At 43.8% G+C, this 25,397-nt stretch overlaps 1 protein-coding gene across 1 annotated transcript in view; it reads left to right on the top strand.

The window, feature by feature from the left end:
• The window catches only part of npepps (aminopeptidase puromycin sensitive), a 50,207-nt gene extending 24,993 nt beyond the window's left edge, over positions 1-25,214 (top strand). Inside the window, exons 15-23 of the mRNA XM_034088970.2 lie at positions 187-326; positions 2,943-3,077; positions 4,252-4,471; positions 14,153-14,295; positions 15,207-15,263; positions 16,620-16,727; positions 20,376-20,531; positions 21,074-21,121; positions 25,052-25,214. Of these exons, the coding sequence (XP_033944861.1) occupies positions 187-326; positions 2,943-3,077; positions 4,252-4,471; positions 14,153-14,295; positions 15,207-15,263; positions 16,620-16,727; positions 20,376-20,531; positions 21,074-21,121; positions 25,052-25,201 (1,157 nt within the window). The 3' untranslated portion in view covers positions 25,202-25,214. The remainder of the gene's footprint in view (positions 1-186; positions 327-2,942; positions 3,078-4,251; positions 4,472-14,152; positions 14,296-15,206; positions 15,264-16,619; positions 16,728-20,375; positions 20,532-21,073; positions 21,122-25,051) is intronic.
• Positions 25,215-25,397: the final 183 nt, after the last annotated feature.

The following is a 25,397-nucleotide window of genomic DNA, read 5'->3' as shown; positions in this document are numbered from 1 at the left end:
CTGTATCTTTGTCTTTACTTGCTCTTGTATTTCTTCTATTTCTACCTCCTTTTATTTCCTCTCTTCTTTCTCCATCAGTCTGTAGATATTTGAGTCGTGCCGCTGCACCTGAACTCCCCGTCTCATGACCAATAACGGTAATGTGTCTGACTGCTCTGCCGTTGTGTCTTTGCCTGGTGTTGGCAGGTGAGGATTGCCCCAGCTGGATGGTCCCCGTCAGTATTTGTACCAGCGAGGACCCGACATGCTCCAAGCTGAAGGTTCTGCTGGACAGAGCCGAGACCACCATCACTCTGAGCGGCGTCCCCACCGAGCAGTGGATCAAGGTGAGGGCGGGCCACAGTTCCTCCACGGGGTGTTTAGGTTCCCAGCAGTCATGGACTCACTCACCGATTCAAGTGTCCTCTCCTGATGCCGACATTCAATCAGAATCAGTTTATCACCAGGTAGGTCGACACGGGCGAGGACTTTGACTTGGTGTGGTGGTGCAGACGTAAAGGTCAGTGTCTCCCCTAGGGTTACTGCTGTGCTTAACAAACATTAAAACACAGAGCCGACCAAGTCCTGATCCAACACTCGGCATAAAGCGATTGTTTGTACTAATTTTAAGTTTATCAGTTTGATGGATCTCTCACTAATTAGTGAAAATGAAAGTTAGGAGGAATTGTTTTAAATACTTTCCAGTTGCTTTTCTCCTTAGTATTCATGACATCACCATTTTAGCTTTTGCCCGAGGCGGCAGACACATTGGCATCAAAGGTCAAGTAAACCTTTAAGCTGGCTAAACATTTCACTTCATTCAAATAAAGTTAAACTTTGAACAGTTTCCAGAGTCTTGAGCTGAATGAGTCGTAAGGGAGTCGGTCTGTTTTCATCACAGGCTGGACTTCCCGTTTGTAAAGTGTGAGGAAGCCGTCATCGGACTCTCTCAGACTTCTGTCCTCTTCCTCGCCCCGTCTACTAACACTGGCTGCGTTATTTGGCCTTATCACCCTCTTGCTCATACTTCCCCTGCGCAAAGATATGTTGGTCAAGCGGCTAGAACAGCATGCTGGCTTCCATAATGCAGAAGTACATCAGTCATTTTGGCAAAAGGCACTTTACATCCTAGATGTCGGGACAGAGAGGCGGTATCGTCAGTTATAGTATATAATCCTTTATTCTGGTCATTCCGGTGTAAACGAGGAAACAACAGGAATTGTCGTGTTCCGTCTCCTTTGGGTTTAACTTGCAAATTGCCTCCGCTGTTCTCGTAATAGTCATTTGAGTCCAGTGTGCGAGCTTAAACCAGTTGGATGTGGATTGGAACTGGCTTTATGTATCATGACACATCTTGATGAACTACAGCAGCTCCCATCCCCGTCCTGTGCAGCACGTATCGTATGAGTGATAATCGATATGACAACTGGATTAAGATAATATTATGCTGCTGTAATTAATAGTAGTTCAGTTTAGTGAGTCTCAAAGAAAAAGTTCCCAACGCGCAGCAAGGGGAGCGTCTTAACCTTCTCTCCGCTCCGTCTTCTTGAGTGTTTGTTGGCGGCCTGCTCGGAGTGCATTCACAGGCTCTCCGTCTCACTATATTCCCCTCGGGAACAGCTGCTGAGGGAAGTTGATACCTACTTGTAAAATGTGGCCCGCTGTTCGATGTCTGGCTTCGTACCAAAGCAGTTGTTGATTAACTCTGTTTACTAATAGAGAGTGGGTTGGAGATGGGTTGAGGTTTACGAATGGACTGCATTTCAACAGCTGATGTATAAATAACGCCTTGATGCTCACGGCTCCCTGTGGCTGTTGCCAAACGTTAAAAGTCACAATTGTGATTTTCATATTTTTAGAGTTTGAGCCCTGAACCCTGAGATGCATAAGTGGGTCTTTTTGGACCCGGTGAGCTGGTTTTCTTGAAGTATCTTTGTAATCAAATTTTTTTTATCATTTCATATTCCAGCTATTCCTCAAACATGTTTCGGATAGATTTGATATCATGCCATTCAAATTTTAAATTGACATTTTATACATTTTAAGAAATTGTAGTTTTTGTATTTCTACCCCGAGCTTCCATAAGTGGGTCAAAAATGACCCGCATGCATTTCCTCTGGGGTCCTCTGGGAACCTTTGATTCTTATCACCTGTTGCTGTCAGGAATACATTCACTGTGACACACAGACGACATCACAAGTGACACCTCTCAGGAAGATTATTTTACACGGCAAGATCTGAAACCTGGCAGTATAATAATAATACATTATATTTGTATAGGGCTTTTCGAGGACTCGACATCGCTTTACAATATAAGGGAAGGTTAGGGTGGGGGGGGTATAGGACTATCAAACCTGATCAACCGGCGTGGATTGATGGGGGGGGGGGGGGAGAGACAAGAGGAGAAGAGATGGGTTTTGAAAAGGGACTGGAGTACTGTGAGGGTCTCAGAATAGCGGAGATCTGCGTCGATATGTTCAAAACTATGTGTAAAAATTTAATATAAAATATTTCTAGTGTGAACCAAAATATAATACTAAATATTAAAGTGCTTTTTCTCAACCAAAATGACAAATGGCATAGAAACACATCTTCTTCTCATACGGGTCCTTTTTGACCCACTTAAGGCAGAGTGTAGGGTCCAGTCAGTGTTAAAGTGTTAAACATGTTGTGAGCCCTTGTTAAATAAACTAATCTAAACTGGAGTACTATTGGATGTAAAGGGAATGTGAGAAAATAACTAATAAAGAAGAAGTTAAAACAAATGAAACCAATTCTCACGAGTGCTGAACGTTTGCCACAGTTAACCAAAACCTCCCGTGTTATCCGTTGATGACGCGATGAAGCTGTTTCACTTCCTTAAGCCTAGCCGGACGCGAGCACTCGGGCTAAGAAGTGAAATTTAATATAGTTTGAATAAACCCTCCTCCGCTCAGTCTGACCCGTCGCGTCCCTGCTCTCAGATAAACCCCGGCACCGTGGGCTTCTACCGGATCCAGTACAGCGCGTCCATGCTGGAGAGGCTGCTGCCCGGAGTCAGAGACCTCAGCCTGCAGCCGGTGGACCGCCTGGGCCTGCAGAACGACCTCTTCTCCCTGGTGAGGGACACACACACACACACACACACCACACAGAACGACCTCTTCTCCCTGGTGAGAGAGACACACACACACACACACACACCACACAGAACGACCTCTTCTCCCTGGTGAGAGACACACACACACACACACACACACACACCACACAGAACGACCTCTTCTCCCTGGTGAGAGACACGCACACACACAACGCACGCACACACACACACACACGCACACACACACACAACGACCTCTTCTCCCTGGTGAGAGAGACACGCACACACACAACGCGCACACACACACACACACACACACACACACAATGCACACACACACACAACGACCTCTTCTCCCTGGTGAGAGAGACACACACCACGCGCACACACACACACAACGACCTCTTCTCCCTGGTGAGAGGGACACACACGCACACACACACACACACACACACACACACACACACACACACACACACACACACACACACACTTCCTCTCCCTGATGAGGCACACACACTCTCACTCACAGACACTCTTACACTCTCACTCAGACACACATGCACACACACGCGCACACACACACACACACACACACACACACACTTCCTCTCCCTGATGAGGCACTCACACGCACACATGCACACACACACTCACAGACACACACCTATACTTCCTCTCCCTGATGAGGCACAGACACTCACTCACACACATGCACACACACACACACACACACACACACACACACACACACACACACACACACACACTTCCTCTCCCTGATGAGGCACAGACACTCACTCACACACATGCACACGCACACGCACACACACACTTCCTCTCCCTGATGAGACACACACACACACACACACACACACACACACACACACACACACACACACACTTCCTCTCCCTGATGAGGCACACACACACTTGAGGAAGCACTCTATGTTAAAAATGACTGTTTAGTGTCACCACTGCAGGAAGCATGTGTGACGCTGACCTCAGCCTGACCTCTGCCTGACCTCTGCCTGACCTCTAACTGGTGATGTGTCAGAATCACAAGAGGTTTATGATCATGTGAAAATCTGACTCATTAATAAGTGGAACATTCTCATCTCAAATGTATCCGTTGTCAGCGCCTCCAGAGATCTGCACATGCACTGTTACTAACCGCGTTGTTTTGTCTTCAGTCTCGTGCGGGGATGATCAGCACGGTGCAGGTTCTGACGCTGATGGAGGCGTTTGTGAACGAGCCCAACTACACGGTGTGGAGCGACCTCAGCTGCAACCTGGGCGTTCTGTCCTCGCTGCTGTCGCACACCGACTTCCACGAGGACATCCAGGAGTTCATCAGAGACCTCTTCACCCCCATCGGCCTGGAGCTGGGCTGGGACTGCAAGCCAGGGGAAGGTGAGGAGGAGATGGGAACATCGCTATTCAGACAAAGGAGATGTCTTTATGAAACACACACACACACACACACACACCATGTATTTGTTATTAATAGATTGGTCTATTACAGTGTGTGGTATTTGTTTAAAACACTTAATAGGGGAAATACATGCTTGGACTGAAGCTGAAATTCAGGTTTTTCTTTTGAGGAAATCTTTGAGAGAGAAACAGAAATAACCACATTTATTTAGAAAAGAGCCCAAACATGTTTTCTTTGCTTGCATGTAAATCGCTTTCAGTTTGACGTAGTGTAAAGGTTAGGGATGCATATCGTTGACTTTTTTACCATACAGATACCACTGAACGATACCGATACATATCGTGATACTTTGAATTAGGGGTGCAACAACTAATCGACTTAATCGATTACCAAATTAGTTGCCAACTAATTCAGTCGTTGATTCATTGGTGACGTCATCACGTGTGTTTTTACGCGCCGTTAACAGTGTGAGAAAAAGTTTTTAGAGAGTACTTGTCCATGGACAAGTGAGTTTGGCAATTTACTTGTCCAAATACATTTTCCACTTGTCCAGAATGGACAAAAATTGGGGCCACTGGAATCTTCTTCTTCGTCATCGTATTTGACATTTTCCCACGGTTTTTACGACACCGCTAACGTAAGTGAGCTGTAAGATTTTACTGCATCACACATAGGGTTGGGTATCGTTTGGATTTTAACGATTCCGGTTCTGCTTTTCGATTCCGGTTATTTTCGGTTCTCGATTCCGGTTCTTTGAGAGGGTAAAAATAAGTCAAACTGGGAGAAAAATATATTTATGAAAACATTAGGTCAAATCTGTATTCCTATTTACAAATCACTTCATACTGTTTAATTTCTTACGGTTATTGAATACAATTATATAAAAATAATCTCTGCATTGTTTAGTTAGTTCTAAGTGGTGCAGTTTGAGAATGTACAATTGGCCCAGTGTCCTCTGATGCTACACTGCAACCTGCCTGTGAGACGGAGTCCAACCACACATGTCCAACACATAGGACATAACCTAATAATAATAATAATAATAATAATAATAATGACACATTAGATGTATAGCCTAGAGGCCTAGCGCTTTTCTACAACTCAAAGACGCTTGCACGCTTACACATGTCCTGCAACACACATGCTGCAGCTGCTCACTGTTTGTAAAAGTGAATAAATAGTATTTTCATTTCAATAATTTACTTTCTATACCCTGCTTCATAAACAATACTGACATCCCTGCTCCTCCGAGTCCGGGGGTCCGGGGATGTGAGGACAGCGCGAGGACACAGACAGGGAGGCTGCTTCACTTCATAAAGGACATGGCATCAATATTAACAACACAGGAGCTAAAACGCTTAATAACCTTCATTACGTGTTAAAGAAAGAACATAAGAAAGTTTGACAAAGATGAGGCGTTTAAACGGGCAGCGGATCTGCTGTGTGTAGAAAGAGAGAGAGAGAGAGAGAGACGCTGAGCTGCACCGTGCAGCGATCAGCTGATACGGAGCATAGAGAGAGCTGCAGTCCGCGGGGCTCGGCCTCGCCTCCTGTCCTCTCAACTCTTATTAATCCCGGGACCGGACAATTGTTATTTGTTCCTACTCGGAACCGAGTTTTGCTTCCCAACCTGCCACTGTGCTACACTTCCCGCTCCGCTCCGCCCCACCCCCGTCTAACGGAGCGTCCACACTACAGCTTCAAAAATAGCTTGGAGCTGGGCGTGTCTGGAGCTTGGGGATTTTATTCAAGCAACACGACCAACAACCAATCACATGAATCTCCCGCCCCCGACATACAAAGCAAAAACCCCCGGGGATTGTATGGGAGCAATATATATATAAACTCCCCAAACAGGCGAAAACCTACCAGTTTCCCCCACTGTCTCTGCCACCTCCCTCCATGCCTGGTTCCTCCGGTTTGTATCCCGGGAGGTGAAGAGGCTCTGGTCATACAAAACCGGGTGATTCGCTACGGCGATAGTTAGTTTCTCCTCCGACTTTTTTTGAAATATAGAAATGAACGGCGGGATATCTCTCCCAGCTTAGACGCGGTTTGATTGGCTACGGCTTGAGCTGTCAGATTTTCCGAAACGGGATTTGATTGGCTGGCGCTGGCTACTCCGGTTGAACAATGTTCAACTTCTGACGCCGGAGACGCCTGAGACGGACCGCTCTGCTACCCACAATTCAGTTCGGCGAAAAAGTGCGGCTACGTGACGTCACCCCATTGAAAGTGAATGGGCAGATTGGAGCTTTCGACGCTGTAGTGTAGACGGGCCGTGACTGTACAGAAAACGGCGAGGTGCATTTCCTTAGGAATCTACAAGCAGAACCGAAACTAACACTTCTAAACGAACAATGGCGGACACGTACAATTTGCGAATGAGTTCTGCCTTTTGTAAACTGAATGTATCAATAATTTGTCAATAAACGTCACTTGTCTGCCGGACAAGTCAATTGAAAGATCTACTTGTCCGATATTGTAAAGTACACGTCCCGGACGGTGGGACGTGTACTTTTTCGCACACTGCGTTAAGCTCCAACGTTATTGGCCTTTTTATCGGTACTGGAGACATTTACAAAATATATGTCATGTATTATTGCTACACAGACATTGTATCGCAGTCTTGGTGTCGCCAACTCGTTTCTAATGTGCAAAAAGACAACAAAATTGCGTCTATGATGTATTTTCGATCAGACGAGATCGCTCTCCCCCGTCTGTGTGCGAGAGGGCGCGGCAGCTTACACACACACACACACGGCTACTCCATGCAGCAACACACGGAGGAGGTGGCGGAGAGAACGCGCTCCGAGGTGTGGTTAAACTTTACCCGTCTCGATGAGGACAATGCTCGTTGCCTAAAGTGCAATAAGAGTTCAGCATGTGAGGGCGGTAACACGAGCAGTTTGTCTAAACATTTATCAAAAGTGCTCCACATCCAGACGGAGGAATGCACCGGGTTCCACTGTCTTTCTAGCAGCTCTGTAGCCCCGTCCACGAGCAACGTTTCCACATCAGGTGTTCTGTGTGCTAGCAGCAACACACGGAGCTAACTCAGTTATACAAACATGGGTTAATGATTAGAGGAAACTGAGGTATTTAGTTTGTTAAAGTTTCAGCTATTCTGTTTACAGTTCTGTCTTCAGATTATTTAATACCATTAGTTAAAACACTGTTGTTTCTTTTGATGTGAAATATTATTTATTTTAAATATAAAGCAATGTTAATTTTGTTCAAAATGTGTTTAGTTAATTTAATAATACATGTATTTTTGAATCAAGTATTCATCTTTATTGTCTTCATTGTTTCCACATGCCTAAAACAACCTCAAGCCAAATCTAAAAGTTGATGGCTAAATAAGAGCGTTTGAGAAATTGTGCAAGGCGTAATAGTCGATTAATCGTTTCCTTAATCGATTATCAAATTAGTCGTTTGTTGCAGCCCTACAGTGAAAATGTATCATCCCACAATTACTCCCATGAAGCGCTTTACGATAGTTAACATGTCAAATGAATATTAAATTCAATTGTGGGACTTCTTGGACCTTTCAGTACTGAACAAACAATGAAAAATACATAACAAATATGAAGAAAACAGATTATGGAATATCTTTTATAACACATCAGGTGTGCCGCGTGAATAGCACACCTTGTCGATGCAAACAGACCGTTATAGCACCGTTATAATTAATGTTAAACCTGAGATTCGACTAGAGAACAAATACATAATAGAATAAAGGTCATGAGATCTCGGCATTGCACAAACAAACAAATCTCATCTTTAAAATCAACATTCTTCACTGGTGAGAGATTTCGGTACGGTATACCGTAGCCAACAGTAACCGGTATTTCGGTAATACCGGATACCGGTATGCATCCCTAGTAAAGGTTGATCACTTTTGTTGAGTTGAGAAGTATTTTTAAATCTTATACCATAATCCACTTGGTTTATGGCTCACAATAATGTCATTCCAGAGGCCTGTGCTACGAAGCCGGTTCAACCTGACCTGATATGTTTGAGTTAGCCGGTTGGCCTAATCCAAAACAAACGCGCTCTCGCTAAACTGTACTACGACGCGGGTTATCAAGTGGATCGCTCAAGCCAGCCGTGTCCTATCTAGTTAGGTGCGCGTTCACATGAAAGGGGTGGTATCTGGAGCATTCGACCAATCACAGACATGGAGAAGCGTACTGACAGCGCAGCGTCATACTTCCTGAATGAAAAGTGAACTTTAATACTAGTCAAAAATGAAGAAGTTAAACTTTAAACATCCATGACTTAAACACTTTATCCAGGATCAAAGCCACAGAGCTGCAGCTGCAAGGTGAATACAGCTGGGACAGAACACGTGTTTGAATGCGTACATTAACAGGTTTATGATATCACTGCCCCGTCTAAAACACGATCTGACTTCAATTACATTTGTCTCGAGTGTTTCGTCAACTTACGTGTTGCTTAAAATAATACTTCTGCATCCAGTGTGTGACGCTGAGTGTTGCACGGCCAGATACGGCTCAGCTGACTCAGATAAGGAGAGATATGATACATTATGAAGTGATATGCCGCGGACTGTACTTAATGTACTCTGATCCGGTTACTTATGTTGTGGCCGATATTTAAGTAAGCTTTCTTAACGCTAATGTTATAATAGTCAGATTGCTCTGAAGATGGAGGTGATATTCTATTCATGTTCACGTTCACACAGTCGGTGATTTTTGCGGCCGTCTTTCCTGCAACGGCAGCTTTTCTGTATTTCCTTTCTCCTGTAATATGACTTGATCGCTTTAAACTCCGCACACTGAGCTCTGATTGGTCAGCAGGCAGTGCTTTCACTGAGTTGAGCTCTTAGCCTGCAACCTAACCTGCTCCCGACCAGGCTAGCCGCACAGCATCAGTTACCATGGAGATCTAGCCTGCTAAAAAGAGAACCAGCGTCGTAGGACCGGAAACCCCGAGTTTTCCCTGAAGTTAGCCGCTAAGAGAACATCCTGCTTCGTAGTACAGGCCTCTGGGCTCACAGGATCACTTTTTGATGTAAGGTAATTTATCATAAAATGTACCACCATGTTGTTGTTGTTTTTACCCTGTAATTAAGTATACTTTAGCCCAGACCTCTGATATGTCTGATTGTGTATATACAGTGGGGCAAAAAAGTATTTAGTCAGCCACCAATTGTGCAAATTCTCCCACTTAAAAAGGTGAGAGAGGCCTGTAATTTTCCTCCTAGGTACACTTCAACTATGAGAGACAGGATGGGGGGAAAGAATCCAGGAAATCACATTGTAGGATTTTTAATGAATTAATTGGTAAATTCCTCGGTAAAATAAGTATTTGGTCACCTACAAACAAACAAGATTTCTGGCTCTCACAGACCTGTAACTTCTTCTTTAAGAGCCTCCTCTGTCCTCCACTCGTTAACTGTATTAATGGCACCTGTTTGAACTCGTTATCAGTATAAAAGACACCTGTCCACAACCTCAAACAGTCACACCCCAAACTCCACTATGGCCAAGACCAAAGAGCTGTCAAAGGACACCAGAAACAAAATGGTAGACCTGCACCAGGCTGGGAAGACTGAATCTGCAATAGGTAAGCAGCTTGGTGTGAAGAAATCAACTGTGGGAGCAATTATTAGAAAATGGAAGACATACAAGACCACTGATAATCTCCCTCGATCTGGGGCTCCACGCAAGATCTCACCCCGTGGGGTCAAAATGATCACAAGAACGGTGAGCAAAGATCCCAGAACCACACGGGGGGACCGAGTCAATGACCTGCAGTGACACCAAGCTGCTTTTCCAGGACCGAAGTAACAAAGGCTACCATCAGTAACACACTACGCCGCCAGGGACTCAAATCCTGCAGTGCCAGACGTGTCCCCCTGCTTAAGCCAGTACATGCCCAGGGCCCGTCTGAAGTTTGCTAGAGAGCATTTAGATGATCCAGAAGAGGATTGGGAGATTGTCATATGGTCAGATGAAACCAAAATAGAACTTTTTGGTAAAAACTCAACTAGACGTGTTTGGAGGAGAAAGAATGCTGAGTTGCATCCAAAGAACACCATACCTACTGTGAAACATGGGGGTGGAAACATCATGCTTTGGGGCTGTGTTTCTGCAAAGGGACCAGGACGACTGATCCGTGTAAAGGAAAGAATGAATGGGGCCATGTATTGTGAGCTTTTGAGTGACAACCTCCTTCCATCAGCAAGGGCATTGAAGATGAAACGTGGCTGGGTCTTTCAGCATGACAATGATCCCAAACACACCGCCCGGGCAACGAAGGAGTGGCTTCGTAAGAAGCATTTCAAGGTCCTGGAGTGGCCTAGCCAGTCTCCAGATCTCAACCCCATAGAAAATCTTTGGAGGGAGTTGAAAGTCTGTGTTGCCCAGCGACAGCCCCAAAACATCACTGCTCTAGAGGAGATCTGCATGGAGGAATGGGCCAAGATACCAGCAACAGTGTGTGAAAACCTTGTGAAGACTTACAGAAAACGTTTGAACTCTGTCATTGCCAACAAAGGGTATATACAGGGTTCGTACGGTCATTGAAAACCTGGAAAAGTCATGGAAATTCAAAATGCAAATTCCAGGCCCTGGAAAAGTTTTGGAAAACGATGTTTTTCCCAAAGTTTTGGAAAAGTCATGGAAATGTAACTAAAATTGCGTCAAATATAATTTACATTTTATCTAATCGCCAAAATAATCTGCGGTCGCGAGCTGTTATGTGCCATCATGACGCGCATGGTGTTATTTTTTAATATATGAAGCGCGAGCTGTGTGCTCGAGTCTTCCTGCCTGTCGGTTGAACTCTGCTGCTCCGGTATGAGGGTCAGCTACATTATCTACGGTGCGTTCGTTAACTGTGCGGAGTCACTGCGGCACAGACTGGGCCGCTGGTGAACAGCTGTTAGAACGGGCCGTTCAGGTGTTCAGAGCAGAGCGGCAGAGCGTGATGTGAACTGAAAAGTTTTCTGTCACATATCATTAAGGAATCGTTGAGCTAGCTAGCATACATTGTCACTATCTGCTAACGTTAGCTTTAGCCTTCGTTTTCTAATAGTTTTTTTCATAGGCTATAAACAGGTGGTATAAGTATAGATCTTGTACTTGAGTAAAAGTAGAAGTACTCAGGTCTTGTACTTGAGTAAAAGTAGAAGTACTCAGATCTTGTACTTGAGTTAAAGTAGAAGTACTCAGATAAGTAAAAGTAGAAGTACTCAGATCTTGTACTTGAGTTAAAGTAGAAGTACTCAGATCTTGTACTTTAGTAGAAGTGGAAGTACTCAGATCTTGTACTTAATAAAAGTATAGTACTCAGATGTTGTACTTGAGCAAAAGTAGAAGTACTCAGATCTTGTATTTGAGTATAAGTATAAGTACTCAAGTCTTGTACTTGAGTAAAAGTAGAAGTACTCAGGTCTTGTACTCGAGTAGAAGTACTCAGATCTTGTACTTTAGTAGAAGTGGAAGTACTCAGATCTTGTACTTAATAAAAGTATAGTACTCAGATGTTGCACTTGAGTAAAAGTAGAAGTACTCAGATCTTGTACTTGAGTATAAGTACTCAAGTCTTGTACTTGAGTAAAAGTAGAAGTACTCAGGTCTTGTACTTGAGTAAAAGTAGAAGTACTCAGATCTTGTACTTGAGTAAAAGTAGAAGTACTCTGATCTTGTAGTAAAAGTAGAAGTACTCAGGTCTTGTACTTGAGTAAAAGTAGAAGTACTCAGATCTTGTACTTGAGTTAAAGTAGAAGTACTCAGATCTTGTACTTTAGTAGAAGTGGAAGTACTCAGATCTTGTACTTAATAAAAGTATAGTACTCAGATGTTGTACTTGAGTAAAAGTAGAAGTACTCAGATCTTGTACTTGAGTTAAAGTAGAAGTACTCAGGTCTTGTACTTGAGTAAAAGTAGAAGTACTCAGATCTTGTACTTGAGTAAAAGTAGAAGTACTCTGATCTTGTAGTAAAAGTAGAAGTACTCAGGTCTTGTACTTGAGTAAAAGTAGAAGTACTCAGATCTTGTACTCGAGTAGAAGTACTCAGATCTTGTACTTTAGTAGAAGTGGAAGTACTCAGATCTTGTACTTAATAAAAGTATAGTACTCAGATGTTGTACTTGAGTAAAAGTAGAAGTACTCAGATCTTGTACTTGAGTATAAGTACTCAAGTCTTGTACTTGAGTAAAAGTAGAAGTACTCAGGTCTTGTACTCGAGTAGAAGTACTCAGATCTTGTACTTTAGTAGAAGTGGAAGTACTCAGATCTTGTACTTAATAAAAGTATAGTACTCATATGTTGTACTTGAGTAAGAGTAGAAGTACTCAGATCTTGTACTTGAGTATAAGTACTCAAGTCTTGTACTTGAGTAAAAGTAGAAGTACTCAGGTCTTGTACTTGAGTAAAAGTAGAAGTACTCAGGTCTTGTACTTGAGTAAAAGTAGAAGTACTCAGGTCTTGTACTTGAGTAAAAGTAGAAGTACTCAGATCTTGTACTTGAGTAAAAGTAGAAGTACCAGAGTGTAGGAATACTCTGTTACAGTAAAAGTCCTGCATTCAAAATGTTACTCAAGTAAAAGTACAAAAGTATTATCATCAAAATATAGTGAAAGTAGCGACAGTAAAAGTAGTCGTTGTGCAGATTGGTCCATTTCAGAATAATATATATGATGTGTTTTATAATGATTGATCATGAAAGTGTTCTCAAAGCTGGTGAAGGTGCAGCTAGTCTGAAGTACTTTGTAGACTGCAGGGTAGCTGGTGGATTTACTCCAGGTGGAACTAAAGTCTGATTCAACACTTGGTTATATTTCACATCATTCATCCAGATCTGTAGAGTAACTAAAGGTATTAAATACATGTAGTGGAGGAAAATTACACCATGTACCTCTGAACTGTAGTGGAGTAGAAGTACACCATGTACCTCTGAACTGTAGTGGAGTAGAAGTACACCATGTACCTCTGAACTGTAGTGGAGTAGAAGTACACCATGTACCTCTGAACTGTAGTGGAGTAGAAGTACACCATGTACCTCTGAACTGTAGTGGAGTAGAAGTACACCATGTACCTCTGAACTGTAGTGGAGTAGAAGTACACCATGTACCTCTGAACTGTAGTGGAGTAGAAGTACACCATGTACCTCTGAACTGTAGTGGAGTAGAAGTACACCATGTACCTCTGAACTGTAGTGGAGTAGAAGTACACCATGTACCTCTGAACTGTAGTGGAGTAGAAGTACACCATGTACCTCTGAACTGTAGTGGAGTAGAAGTACACCATGTACCTCTGAACTGTAGTGGAGTAGAAGTACACCATGTACCTCTGAACTGTAGTGGAGTAGAAGTATACCATGTACCTCTGAACTGTAGTGGATGTGATTTTCTGGATTTTTTGTTTTGTTCTCATTTTGTCTCTCGTAGTTGAGGTATACCTAGGATGAACATTACAGGCCTCTCATCTTTTTAAGTGGGAGAACTTGCACAATTGGTGGCTGACTAAATACTTTTTTGCCCCACTGTATATATTTTTATATATTTGTATTCGGGTTTGTGAGAAACAGTATTTCGATCTCTCCGTCTGTACACACAAACTGAAAGATTAACAATAAAGATTGACTTTGACTAAAGATAATAACTAGCGTGTGCTGTGTCTCTCAGGCCACCTGGACGCCCTGCTGAGGAGTCTGGTTCTGGGCAAGCTGGGGAAGGCGGGACACAAACCCACTCTGGAGGAGGCGCGGCGGAGATTCAGAGACCATGTGGAGGGGAAGCAGGTCCTGCCTGCAGACCTGAGGAGCCCGGTGAGCAGAGACACCTCAGAGACCTCCATCAAAACCGCCTTTATATTCACGCTGGGGGTCCGCGGGGTCTTAAAAGTTGATAAATCAATTTAGCAAAAATTAAGGCTATTTATTATTTAAAAAGTATTAAAGGGCATTTTCCAAGGTATTACATTGTGTAGCTTGTTTTCAATAAGTATATAAAGTGTCCAGAGAGGTTGTGTTCTACAGTCTGCCTGAATGTAGTCATGGCGTAGGTGTGTCGTGTGATTCTGTGTAGTTTATTGATGGCATCCCGTTGGGTTTGAACAGGACGTCGCGCGCTCACTGCTTGATAGCGCGAAGGTCCGTTTACGCCGGTTGCTAAGCAACATCGTTATGGGGAAATGCAAGTCTGCGTCCAAATGGTTGGAAGATAAGGAGGAAGGACAATCAATACTGTATATAGTCAATGTGAGGTAAAGTGTGTCGCCAAGGTAACCGTTAGAACTCAAGTGGCGATGAGGTCTTAAAATGTTTGGAAAGGGTCTTAAAAAAGGTTTTACATGTGACTTCAGGATTCCTGCTCAGACCCTGTGTTAACCAATGCCAATTTTTTCCTTTGCCTTCAAATGCATACTTGTTTTTAAAAATCAAATCAAGTCATGGGCTATCATGTGTCCTTCTTTCACCTTTCTGAGACATATTCCAGCTGCAGTGAGCTGATAAACTCATATCTTCTCTTCACCACGGTGCTGTTTATACACCGCCCGCCTGGAGTCCAAAGGGCTTCTCAAACAGCGTCTATTTTACATTATTACATTTTCTGTCTCCAAAATATGAAAACCTTTTGGTTGGTACCACGAGCATCTTAAAGTATTCATGTTCCGTCATCAAACTGGGCAGGAATCCTATTTGAGTAGCGCTTTGACTGTAATGTGTTTTTGTTGCAGGTGTATTTAACAGTGCTGAAGCATGGAGACAGTGCCACGTTGGAAACGATGATGAAGGTGAGACTGCAGTAAACAGGTTAGACTGTGACATGAAGACTTCAGGGACAACTTCACTAACAAATTACATGAATGAGTGATTGAACTTAAAAAGTCCCCTTAAAGGAATTCAAGGATTTGTTGTCATTATACAACCATGTTGCACAACAACATGTAGTTGTTGCTCCATCCCACACACAGATAAATAAACAGATAATTGATAAGATAAACATTTAACAATCCCTGTCGTGTCATAGCAACAGATTACGAGTGAAACACAAGATAATTAAGATGAGTTTACACAAGGACAATAAGGACAAAAAGATCCATCCTCAACGAGAGCAAGACGGATCATCTCTTTGGACTCCAGCCTCTCCGGTTGATATTCTGGGCTCAATGAAAACATCCTCCCCTCTGTCGTGAACCTTGGAGTGACCTTCACTTGCACTTTTTAAACTTGATAAGCAGCAGCGTAGTCAGATCCTGACTGAAACCAAGTCGTGTTTATCTTTTAAAGACCTAGAAAGGGTTATTAACGCCTTTGTTACCTCGAGACTGGATTACTGCAACGCTCTGTGTGGGTTTGGACCAGGTCTCAATCCAACGCCTGCTGCTCGTCCAAAACGCAGCTGGCCATAAAAAGCGTCACCACATCACCCCAATTCTGGCCTCACTGCACCGGCTTCCAGTTCGGTTCAGAATGGATTTTAAGCTTCTTTTATTTGTTTTCAAAGCCCTAATTGGGCTGGCTCCGGCCTATAGCAGAACTCCTCCAGCGCTACACCCAGGCAGAGCCTTAAGGTCGGCTGACCAGCTGCTGCTGGTAGTGCCCAAGACCAGGCTCAAAACCAGAGGGCACCGAGCCTTCGCGCAGCGGGCCCCAGGCTCTGGAACACTCTGCCCCCCCACGTGAGGTCGGCCCAGACCCTGGGGGCTTTTAAAACTACTCTTAAGACTCACTTCTTCTCTCTGGCCTTCTAGTCAGAGCGGAGCACGACTCCTGACATTTCCCTGTGTGTGATTTGACTTTTTCTGTAATTTATTGTCTTCTGTTTGCTATTGTAGTAAAAGTGTTTTTATTGTATGTACAGCACTTTGGCTCGACCAAAAATCGTTTTGAAAATGTGCTATATAAATAAAACTTGATTTGATTTGACACAATTATGGTAAACGTGTAAGTTACATTATTAATAAGACGAACAACCATAACATTAGGTAAAAATACAGAGTAGCTGAATCTACATATTTACAGATACTATATGACACTCATATCTCTATAGGTAGATTCAACTAAATTAGAATAAAAACAATCAAATAATCAAACAAATGATAATCTTCACGACACTTGGTTGATATGTTTTTTGTTGTGTTTTTCAGCTCCACAAACTGGCAGACATGCAGGAGGAGAGGAACCGCATCGAGCGAGTGCTGGGAGCCATCTCTGCCCCCGACCTCATCCAGAAAGTCCTCACCTTCGCCCTCTCGGTACACACACGTTCACCACATGTTGCAAACATTGCTGTTATTTCTCCCAGTCACTGAGGAAGAGGAAGATGTGGAACTTGGCAATTTCTAGAGTGTGTACGTGAGGCAACAAATGCACACAACACAGTGTTTGTACAATAGGGCGGTGCAGAAATGAGTCAGAAAACTCAATAATAAGTTGGCATTTTTAACTTCTGGTTCCCCTCGAATCAAAGTCGATGTTTATTTGAAAGTGTTTTTGCTTAGAACCCTTGGAATAAGGACTGTGGTTAACACAAGCTGAAGAGATGTTAATGTTTGGTTCTTCGGCATAAAATATGTCAGTAAATACCCCATCGGTAAATTAAAAAAATGCCGGTTGCTAGCAAGCGTCTAAATGAGACGACTAAACGTCATCACGCCCACCATTAGCCGCCTTTAGCTTAGTGGTGGTGACGTGAAGTCATGTGACTGTGCTGTAGTTCCTTTATAGCCCAACATTAGCCACCTTTAGCTTAGTGGTGGTTTCGTGAAGTCATGTGACCGTGCTGTAGTTCCTTTATAGCTCAACATTAGCCTCCTTTAGCTTAGCGGTGGTGACGTGAAGTCATGTGACCGTGCTGTGGTTCCTTTATAGCTCAACATTAGCCTCCTTTAGCTTAGCGGTGGTTTCGTGAAGTCATGTGACCGTGCTGTAGTTCCTTTATAGCTCAACATTAGCCTCCTTTAGCTTAGCGGTGGTGACGTGAAGTCATGTGACCGTGCTGTGGTTCCTTTATAGCTCAACATTAGCCTCCTTTAGCTTAGCGGTGGTGACGTGAAGTCATGTGACCGTGCTGTGGTTCCTTTATAGCTCAACATTAGCCTCTTTTAGCTTAGCGGTGGTTTCGTGAAGTCATGTGACCGTGCTGTAGTTTCTTTATAGCTCAACATTAGCCTCCTTTAGCTTAGCGGTGGTTTCGTGAAGTCATGTGACCGTGCTGTAGTTCCTTTATAGCTCAACATTAGCCTCCTTTAGCTTAGCGGTGGTGACGTGAAGTCATGTGACCGTGCTGTGGTTCCTTTATAGCTCAACATTAGCCTCCTTTAGCTTAGCGGTGGTGACGTGAAGTCATGTGACCGTGCTGTGGTTCCTTTATAGCTCAACATTAGCCTCTTTTAGCTTAGCGGTGGTGACGTGAAGTCATGTGACCGTGCTGTAGTTCCTTTATAGCGCAACATTAGCCTCCTTTAGCTTAGCGGTGGTGACCGTGCTGTAGTTCCTTTATAGCCCAACATTAGCCACCTTTAGCTTAGCGGTGGTGACGTGAAGTCATGTGACCGTGCTGTGGTTCCTTTATAGCTCAACATTAGCCTCCTTTAGCTTAGCGGTGGTGACGTGAAGTCATGTGACCGTGCTGTAGTTCCTTTATAGCTCAACATTAGCCTCCTTTAGCTTAGCGGTGGTGACGTGAAGTCATGTGACCGTGCTGTAGTAACTTTATAGCCCAACATTAGCCTCCTTTAGCTTAGCGGTTGTGACGTGAAGTCATGTGACCGTGCTGTAGTTCTTTTATAGCCCAACATTAGCCTCCTTTAGCTTAGCAGTGGCGACGTGAAGTCATGTGACCGTGCTGTAGTTCCTTTATAGCCCAACATTAGCCTCCTTTAGCTTAGCGGTGGCGACGTGAAGTCATGTGACCGTGCTGTAGTTCCTTTATAGCTCAACATTAGCCTCCTTTAGCTTAGCGGTGGTGATGTGAAGTCATGTGACCGTGCTGTAGTTCCTTTATAGCCTAACATTAGCCACCTTTAGCTTAGCGGTGGCGACGTGAAGTCATGTGACCGTGCTGTAGTTCCTTTATAGCCCAACATTAGCCACCTTTAGCTTAGCAGTGGTGACGTGAAGTCATGTGACCGTGCTGTAGTTCCTTTATAGCTCAACATTAGCCACCTTTAGCTTAGCGGTTGTGACGTGAAGTCATGTGACCGTGCTGTAGTTCCTTTATAGCTCAACATTAGCCACCTTTAGCTTAGCGGTTGTGACGTGAAGTCATGTGACCGTGCTGTAGTTCCTTTATAGCTCAACATTAGCCACCTTTAGCTTAGCGGTTGTGACGTGAAGTCATGTGACCGTGCTGTAGTTCTTTTATAGCCCAACATTAGCCACCTTTAGCTTAGCGGTTGTGACGTGAAGTCATGTGACCGTGCTGTAGTTCCTTTATAGCTCAACATTAGCCACCTTTAGCTTAGCGGTGGTGACGTGAAGTCATGTGACCGTGCTGTAGTTCCTTTATAGCCCAACATTAGCCTCCTTTAGCTTAGCGGTGGTGACGAGAAGTCATGTGACCGTGCTGTAGTTCCTTTATAGCCCAACATTAGCCACCTTTAGCTTAGCGGTGGTGACATGAAGTCATGTGACCGTGCTGTAGTTCCTTTATAGCCCAACATTAGCCATCTTTAGCTTAGCGGTGGTTACGTGAAGTCATGTGACCGTGCTGTAGTTCTTTTATAGCCCAACATTAGCCACCTTTAGCTTAGCGGTTGTGACGTGAAGTCATGTGACCGTGCTGTAGTTCTTTTATAGCCCAACATTAGCCACCTTTAGCTTAGCGGTTGTGACGTGAAGTCATGTGACCGTGCTGTAGTTCCTTTATAGCCCAACATTAGCCTCCTTTAGCTTAGCGGTGGTGACGAGAAGTCATGTGACCGTGCTGTAGTTCCTTTATAGCCCAACATTAGCCACCTTTAGCTTAGCGGTGGTGACGTGAAGTCATGTGACCGTGCTGTAGTTCCTTTATAGCCCAACATTAGCCTCCTTTAGCTTAGCGGTGGTTACGTGAAGTCATGTGACCGTGCTGTAGTTCCTTTATAGCCCAACATTAGCCATCTTTAGCTTAGCGGTGGTTACGTGAAGTCATGTGACCGTGCTGTAGTTCCTTTATAGCCCAACAATAGCCATCTTTAGCTTAGCGGTGGTGGCGTGAAGTCATGTGACCGTGCTGTAGTTCCTTTATAGCCCAACATTAGCTTTTTACTGTGTTATGTGGAGATTATCCTGCTGAACAAAACGTGCAAGTATCATAAACCTGGGTTTGCCATAGATCTTATTTTCTGATATATTTTTGGAAATCCAATGGAACAATTAACTCCCTTAAAAATCTCATAATGCTTGAAAACGCTGCTTCTTAGTGAGTGAGTGCTCAGCAGTGAGGAACATGCAGAATACAAAAATAGTATAAAAAAACCCACAAATAAAACGCATGTGGTAAAACACCCCTGGACCAGCTACCTGCTTTATAATCACTAAACCCCAAGAGGATACACTGAAGGGGTTTCTGAAAGACCCCAGGTCAGTTTGTGTCTTTCCTCTCTGATCCTCATCCTGTGTTATAAAACAATCCCTCCTGAAAGATTGCAACACTTTAAGGTTGCATTTCAAAAACATGACGGCTGTTTTTACTGCTTGTGTGTTTTGGAGGAGAATGTGGCCCAGTGTGGTGTAATGATTACACTGACTCTGCAATAAAACAACACACCAAGCGATCCGTAGAGAATCAGTTTATAACCCTTCTGCTCTTCAGTTCAACGTCCAAAGTGTGACAGGATTTTCCTCCAGTCAGTGAAGACGTTGGCTGATCAAAACCTCTCCTGAGCTAACCTCTTCCCCCCCCCCCCCCCCCCCCACAGGAAGAGGTCCGTCCCCAGGACACAGTGTTAGTGATCGGAGGCGTCGCTGACAGCAGTAAACAAGGCCGTAAAGCTGCCTGGAAGTTTGTGAAGGACAACTGGGAGGAGCTCTACAACCGCTACCAGGGCGGCTTCCTCATATCACGGCTCATCAAGGTACACTGATGGTGGCCCTGAGACATTAGCTGTGCCTCGAAATGAAAAGCCATCTGGGTCAAACAATTGCCATGAAGTTATATATTCATATTATTCTCTATTACAGAGTCAAATGTTTTAACTAACCCAATGATTATGAAAACCATGTATAACATGTGATTAATATTACTATATTCATAATTAGATAATGGCTCAATCTGGTAAACTATTTAATTTACAATTTTGAAACCAGCAGTTTTACTATTTGAAAAGACCCTTGCCAAATGTACAACGAATGCCAAAATAATGGAGCAATTGAGAATCCAAAAATGCTTCCCGTGAGGTTCAAAGGTTATTGTCTTCAACTGATTTGTTATTTTATTTTGTTGTAAAAACGTTTTTCCTATTATTCCATAAAAGGGCATAAAGCTCAGGTGAGCTCCAGGCACATCAGCAACAAAGTGAATACAACAATAGAGTGAATAAGTAGAAATGTAGTTAACTTTTCACAATGTCGTTTTGGTTTACTCCGCTCACACGTTCCTGTCGTCGTGTCTTTGCAGCTCACCGTTAATGGATTTGCTATCGACAAAATGGCTGCTGAAATAAAGGTGAGAGCGCTTCACTTGTTCTGCAGATATTTGGTTTGTTCCTGTCGGTGACACACATTACAAATAACTTCACACGTTTGACCACTAGAGGGCAGCATGACCTCACGGTACAGCCATGTCTGCATCGTCTGACCATCGAGGCAACCACAGCAGCTTTAACCTCGATACCAAACTTAAACGTTATTGAATGGTTTGAATGCGTTCTGTTTTAACCCATAAGAACCCGGGTGTCACATGACTTAAGTGTTCTGGAAAGTTCCTTATACAGCTATAGCCTTTTATTTTATCTCATGAAGTCCCTAAGTGACACACCCTGAACAGTCTGGTGGGTCCTGGGCCAGGTCATGTGACTTTGTGTTGCCATGACAACATGTCTGTCGTCATGTGACTTTGTGTTGCCATGACAACATGTCTGTCATGTGCGATGCTAACACACGACAGAACCAGCTACATTTCAAAAGCTTGTTTTTTGTTGATAAAAGTAAGATTCAAGCCATTTAAGAATTACAACGCTTCCATGTTCTTCATTACATTGAACCCGTTTCGAACACAATTCTTGAAACAAATAAGATAAATATCGTTGGGACATTAGCCTTAACATTTCTCAGAAAATCTGGAGCGACACAGATGCACAATTATAAATGTTATTATGATCTGAATTTAGATGATTCAATTATATTTAGTTCATATATTCTATACTTTTCAGTTCAGAGAATGTTCTTCATGTCTCTTCTACATCAACATGTGTCCCCTCTTCTTCATGTCTCTTCTACATCAACATGTGTCCCCTCTTCTTCATGTCTCTTCTACATCAGCATGTGTCCCCTCTTCTCCATGTCTCTTCTACATCAACATGTGTCCCCTCTTCTTCATGTCTCTTCTACATCAACATGTGTCCCCTCTTCTTCATGTCTCTTCTACATCAACATGTGTCCCTTCTTCTTCATGTCTCTTCTACATCAACATGTGTCCCCTCTTCTCCATGTCTCTTCTACATCAACATGTGTCCCCTCTTCTTCATGTCTCTTCTACATCAACATGTGTCCCCTCTTCGTCATGTCTCTTCTACATCAACATGTGTCCCCTCTTCTTCATGTCTCTTCTACATCAACATGTGTCCCCTCTTCGTCATGTCTCTTCTACATCAACATGTGTCCCCTCTTCTTCATGTCTCTTCTACATCAACATGTGTCCCCTCTTCTTCATGTCTCTTCTACATCAACATGTGTCCCTTCTTCTTCATGTCTCTTCTACATCAACATGTGTCCCCTCTTCTCCATGTCTCTTCTACATCAACATGTGTCCCCTCTTCTTCACGTCTCTTCTACATCAACATGTGTCCCCTCTTCTCCATGTCTCTTCTACATCAACATGTGTCCCCTCTTCTTCACGTCTCTTCTACATCAACATGTGTCCCCTCTTCTTCATGTCTCTTCTACATCAACATGTGTCCCCTCTTCCTCATGTCTCTTCTACATCAACATGTGTCCCCTCTTCTCCATGTCTCTTCTACATCAACATGTGTCCCCTCTTCTCCATGTCTCTTCTACATCAACATGTGTCCCCTCTTCTCCATGTCTCTTCCACATCAACATGTGTCCCTCTTCTCCATGTCTCTTCTACATCAACATGTGTCCCCTCTTCTTCATGTCTCTTCTACATCAACATGTGTCCCCTCTTCGTCATGTCTCTTCTACATCAACATGTGTCCCCTCTTCGTCATGTCTCTTCTACATCAACATGTGTCCCCTCTTCTTCATGTCTCTTCTACATCAACATGTGTCCCCTCTTTTCATGTCTCTTCTACATCAACATGTGTCCCCTCTTCCTCATGTCTCTTCTACATCAACATGTGTCCCCTCTTCTCCATGTCTCTTCTACATCAACATGTGTCCCCTCTTCTCCATGTCTCTTCTACATCAACATGTGTCCCCTCTTCTTCATGTCTCTTCTACATCAACATGTGTCCCCTCTTCTTCATGTCTCTTCTACATCAACATGTGTCCCCTCTTCTTCATGTCTCTTCTACATCAACATGTGTCCCCTCTTCGTCATGTCTCTTCTACATCAACATGTGTCCCCTCTTCTTCATGTCTCTTCTACATCAACATGTGTCCCCTCTTTTTCATGTCTCTTCTACATCAACATGTGTCCCCTCTTCCTCATGTCTCTTCTACATCAACATGTGTCCCCTCTTCTCCATGTCTCTTCTACATCAACATGTGTCCCCTCTTCTCCATGTCTCTTCTACATCAACATGTGTCCCCTCTTTTTCATGTCTCTTCTACATCATCATGTGTCCCCTCTTCTTCATGTCTCTTCTACATCATCATTTGTCCCCTCTTCTTCATGTCTCTTCTACATCAACATGTGTCCCCTCTTCATGTCTCTTCTACATCAACATGTGTCCCCTCTTCTTCACGTCTCTTCTACATCAACATGTGTCCCCTCTTCTTCATGTCTCTTCTACATCAACATGTGTCCCCTCTTCTTCATGTCTCTTCTACATCAACATGTGTCCCCTCTTCTTCATGTCTCTTCTACATCAACATGTGTCCCCTCTTCTTCATGTCTCTTCTACATCAACATGTGTCCCCTCTTCGTCATGTCTCTTCCACATCAACATGTGTCCCCTCTTCTCCATGTCTCTTCTACATCAACATGTGTCCCCTCTTCTCCATGTCTCTTCTACATCAACATGTGTCCCCTCTTTTTCATGTCTCTTCTACATCATCATGTGTCCCCTCTTCTTCATGTCTCTTCTACATCATCATTTGTCCCCTCTTCTTCATGTCTCTTCTACATCAACATGTGTCCCCTCTTCATGTCTCTTCTACATCAACATGTGTCCCCTCTTCTTCATGTCTCTTCTACATCAACATGTGTCCCCTCTTTTTCATGTCTCTTCTACATCAACATGTGTCCCCTCTTCCTCATGTCTCTTCTACATCAACATGTGTCCCCTCTTCTCCATGTCTCTTCTACATCAACATGTGTCCCCTCTTCTCCATGTCTCTTCTACATCAACATGTGTCCCCTCTTTTTCATGTCTCTTCTACATCATCATGTGTCCCCTCTTCTTCATGTCTCTTCTACATCATCATTTGTCCCCTCTTCTTCATGTCCTCTTCTACATCAACATGTGTCCCCTCTTCATGTCTCTTCTACATCAACATGTGTCCCCTCTTCTTCACGTCTCTTCTACATCAACATGTGTCCCCTCTTCTTCATGTCTCTTCTACATCAACATGTGTCCCCTCTTCTTCATGTCTCTTCTACATCAACATGTGTCCCCTCTTCTTCATGTCTCTTCTACATCAACATGTGTCCCCTCTTCTTCATGTCTCTTCTACATCAACATGTGTCCCCTCTTCGTCATGTCTCTTCCACATCAACATGTGTCCCCTCTTCTTCATGTCTCTTCTACATCAACATGTGTCCCCTCTTCTGCATCAACATGTGTCCCCTCTGTGGAAAGAGACTCTGAAAAGAGATTCTCTCTCTTTTTGATCAATTTCTATAAAAACCTGTCTGAAAATGAGCTGATCAGATTTTGGCCACTTTGTGATGTCATCACGATGTGTTGTCTTGTGTAGCCATTAGCCAATCAGCAACAAGGTAACCCCCCCCCCCCCCCCCCCCCCCTTATCACCTGAATCTCCTCTAGAGCTCCATTGAGTTCTTTCTAACCAAATGTCTCTCAGAGGGGCGTGGGGAGGGGCTCCTTGTTTTCATCTGAAGTAACAGACAGAGAATCAGCACTTTGGAAACAGGGCTGAAACAGAGGGGATTATGGGTAATGCTGCAATGATCTGATTGGTGTTTCAGCCAATCAGAGACAGGCTCTGGATATATCTGAGAGCTGTGATGTCTTGATGAAAACAGTATAATGGGGACCTTTAATGATATTATGACTCTCTGTGTCCTCAGAGTTTCTTTGAGAGCCACCCGGCGCCCTCGGCGGAGCGCACGGTGGAGCAGTGCTGCGAGAACATCCTGCTGAACGCCGCCTGGCTGAAGCGCGACGCAGACGACATCTCTCAGTATCTACTGAAGCGCAAAGGCCCCCCCACCGGCTGAGCCCCCGCCCCCCCCCCCCCTTCAGCGTGGACCTCCCAGCATCTTCGCTGCCCCCCCCTCCCCCTTCCCCAACTACAGACCAGAGCGTACGCACAGCAGGCTTCATTTCTCTAAAGAAACTGTTTGAAAACAAGAAGGCAGAGCCAGGAAGTGAAACGCAGAGAGAGACTCTTTCTTCGTTAACAGCAAACTCATT

This window comes from Pseudochaenichthys georgianus, chromosome 1, assembly GCF_902827115.2.
Source record: "Pseudochaenichthys georgianus chromosome 1, fPseGeo1.2, whole genome shotgun sequence".
Lineage (NCBI taxonomy): Eukaryota > Metazoa > Chordata > Actinopteri > Perciformes > Channichthyidae > Pseudochaenichthys > Pseudochaenichthys georgianus.
This window is presented reverse-complemented; position numbering and strand designations above follow the sequence as displayed.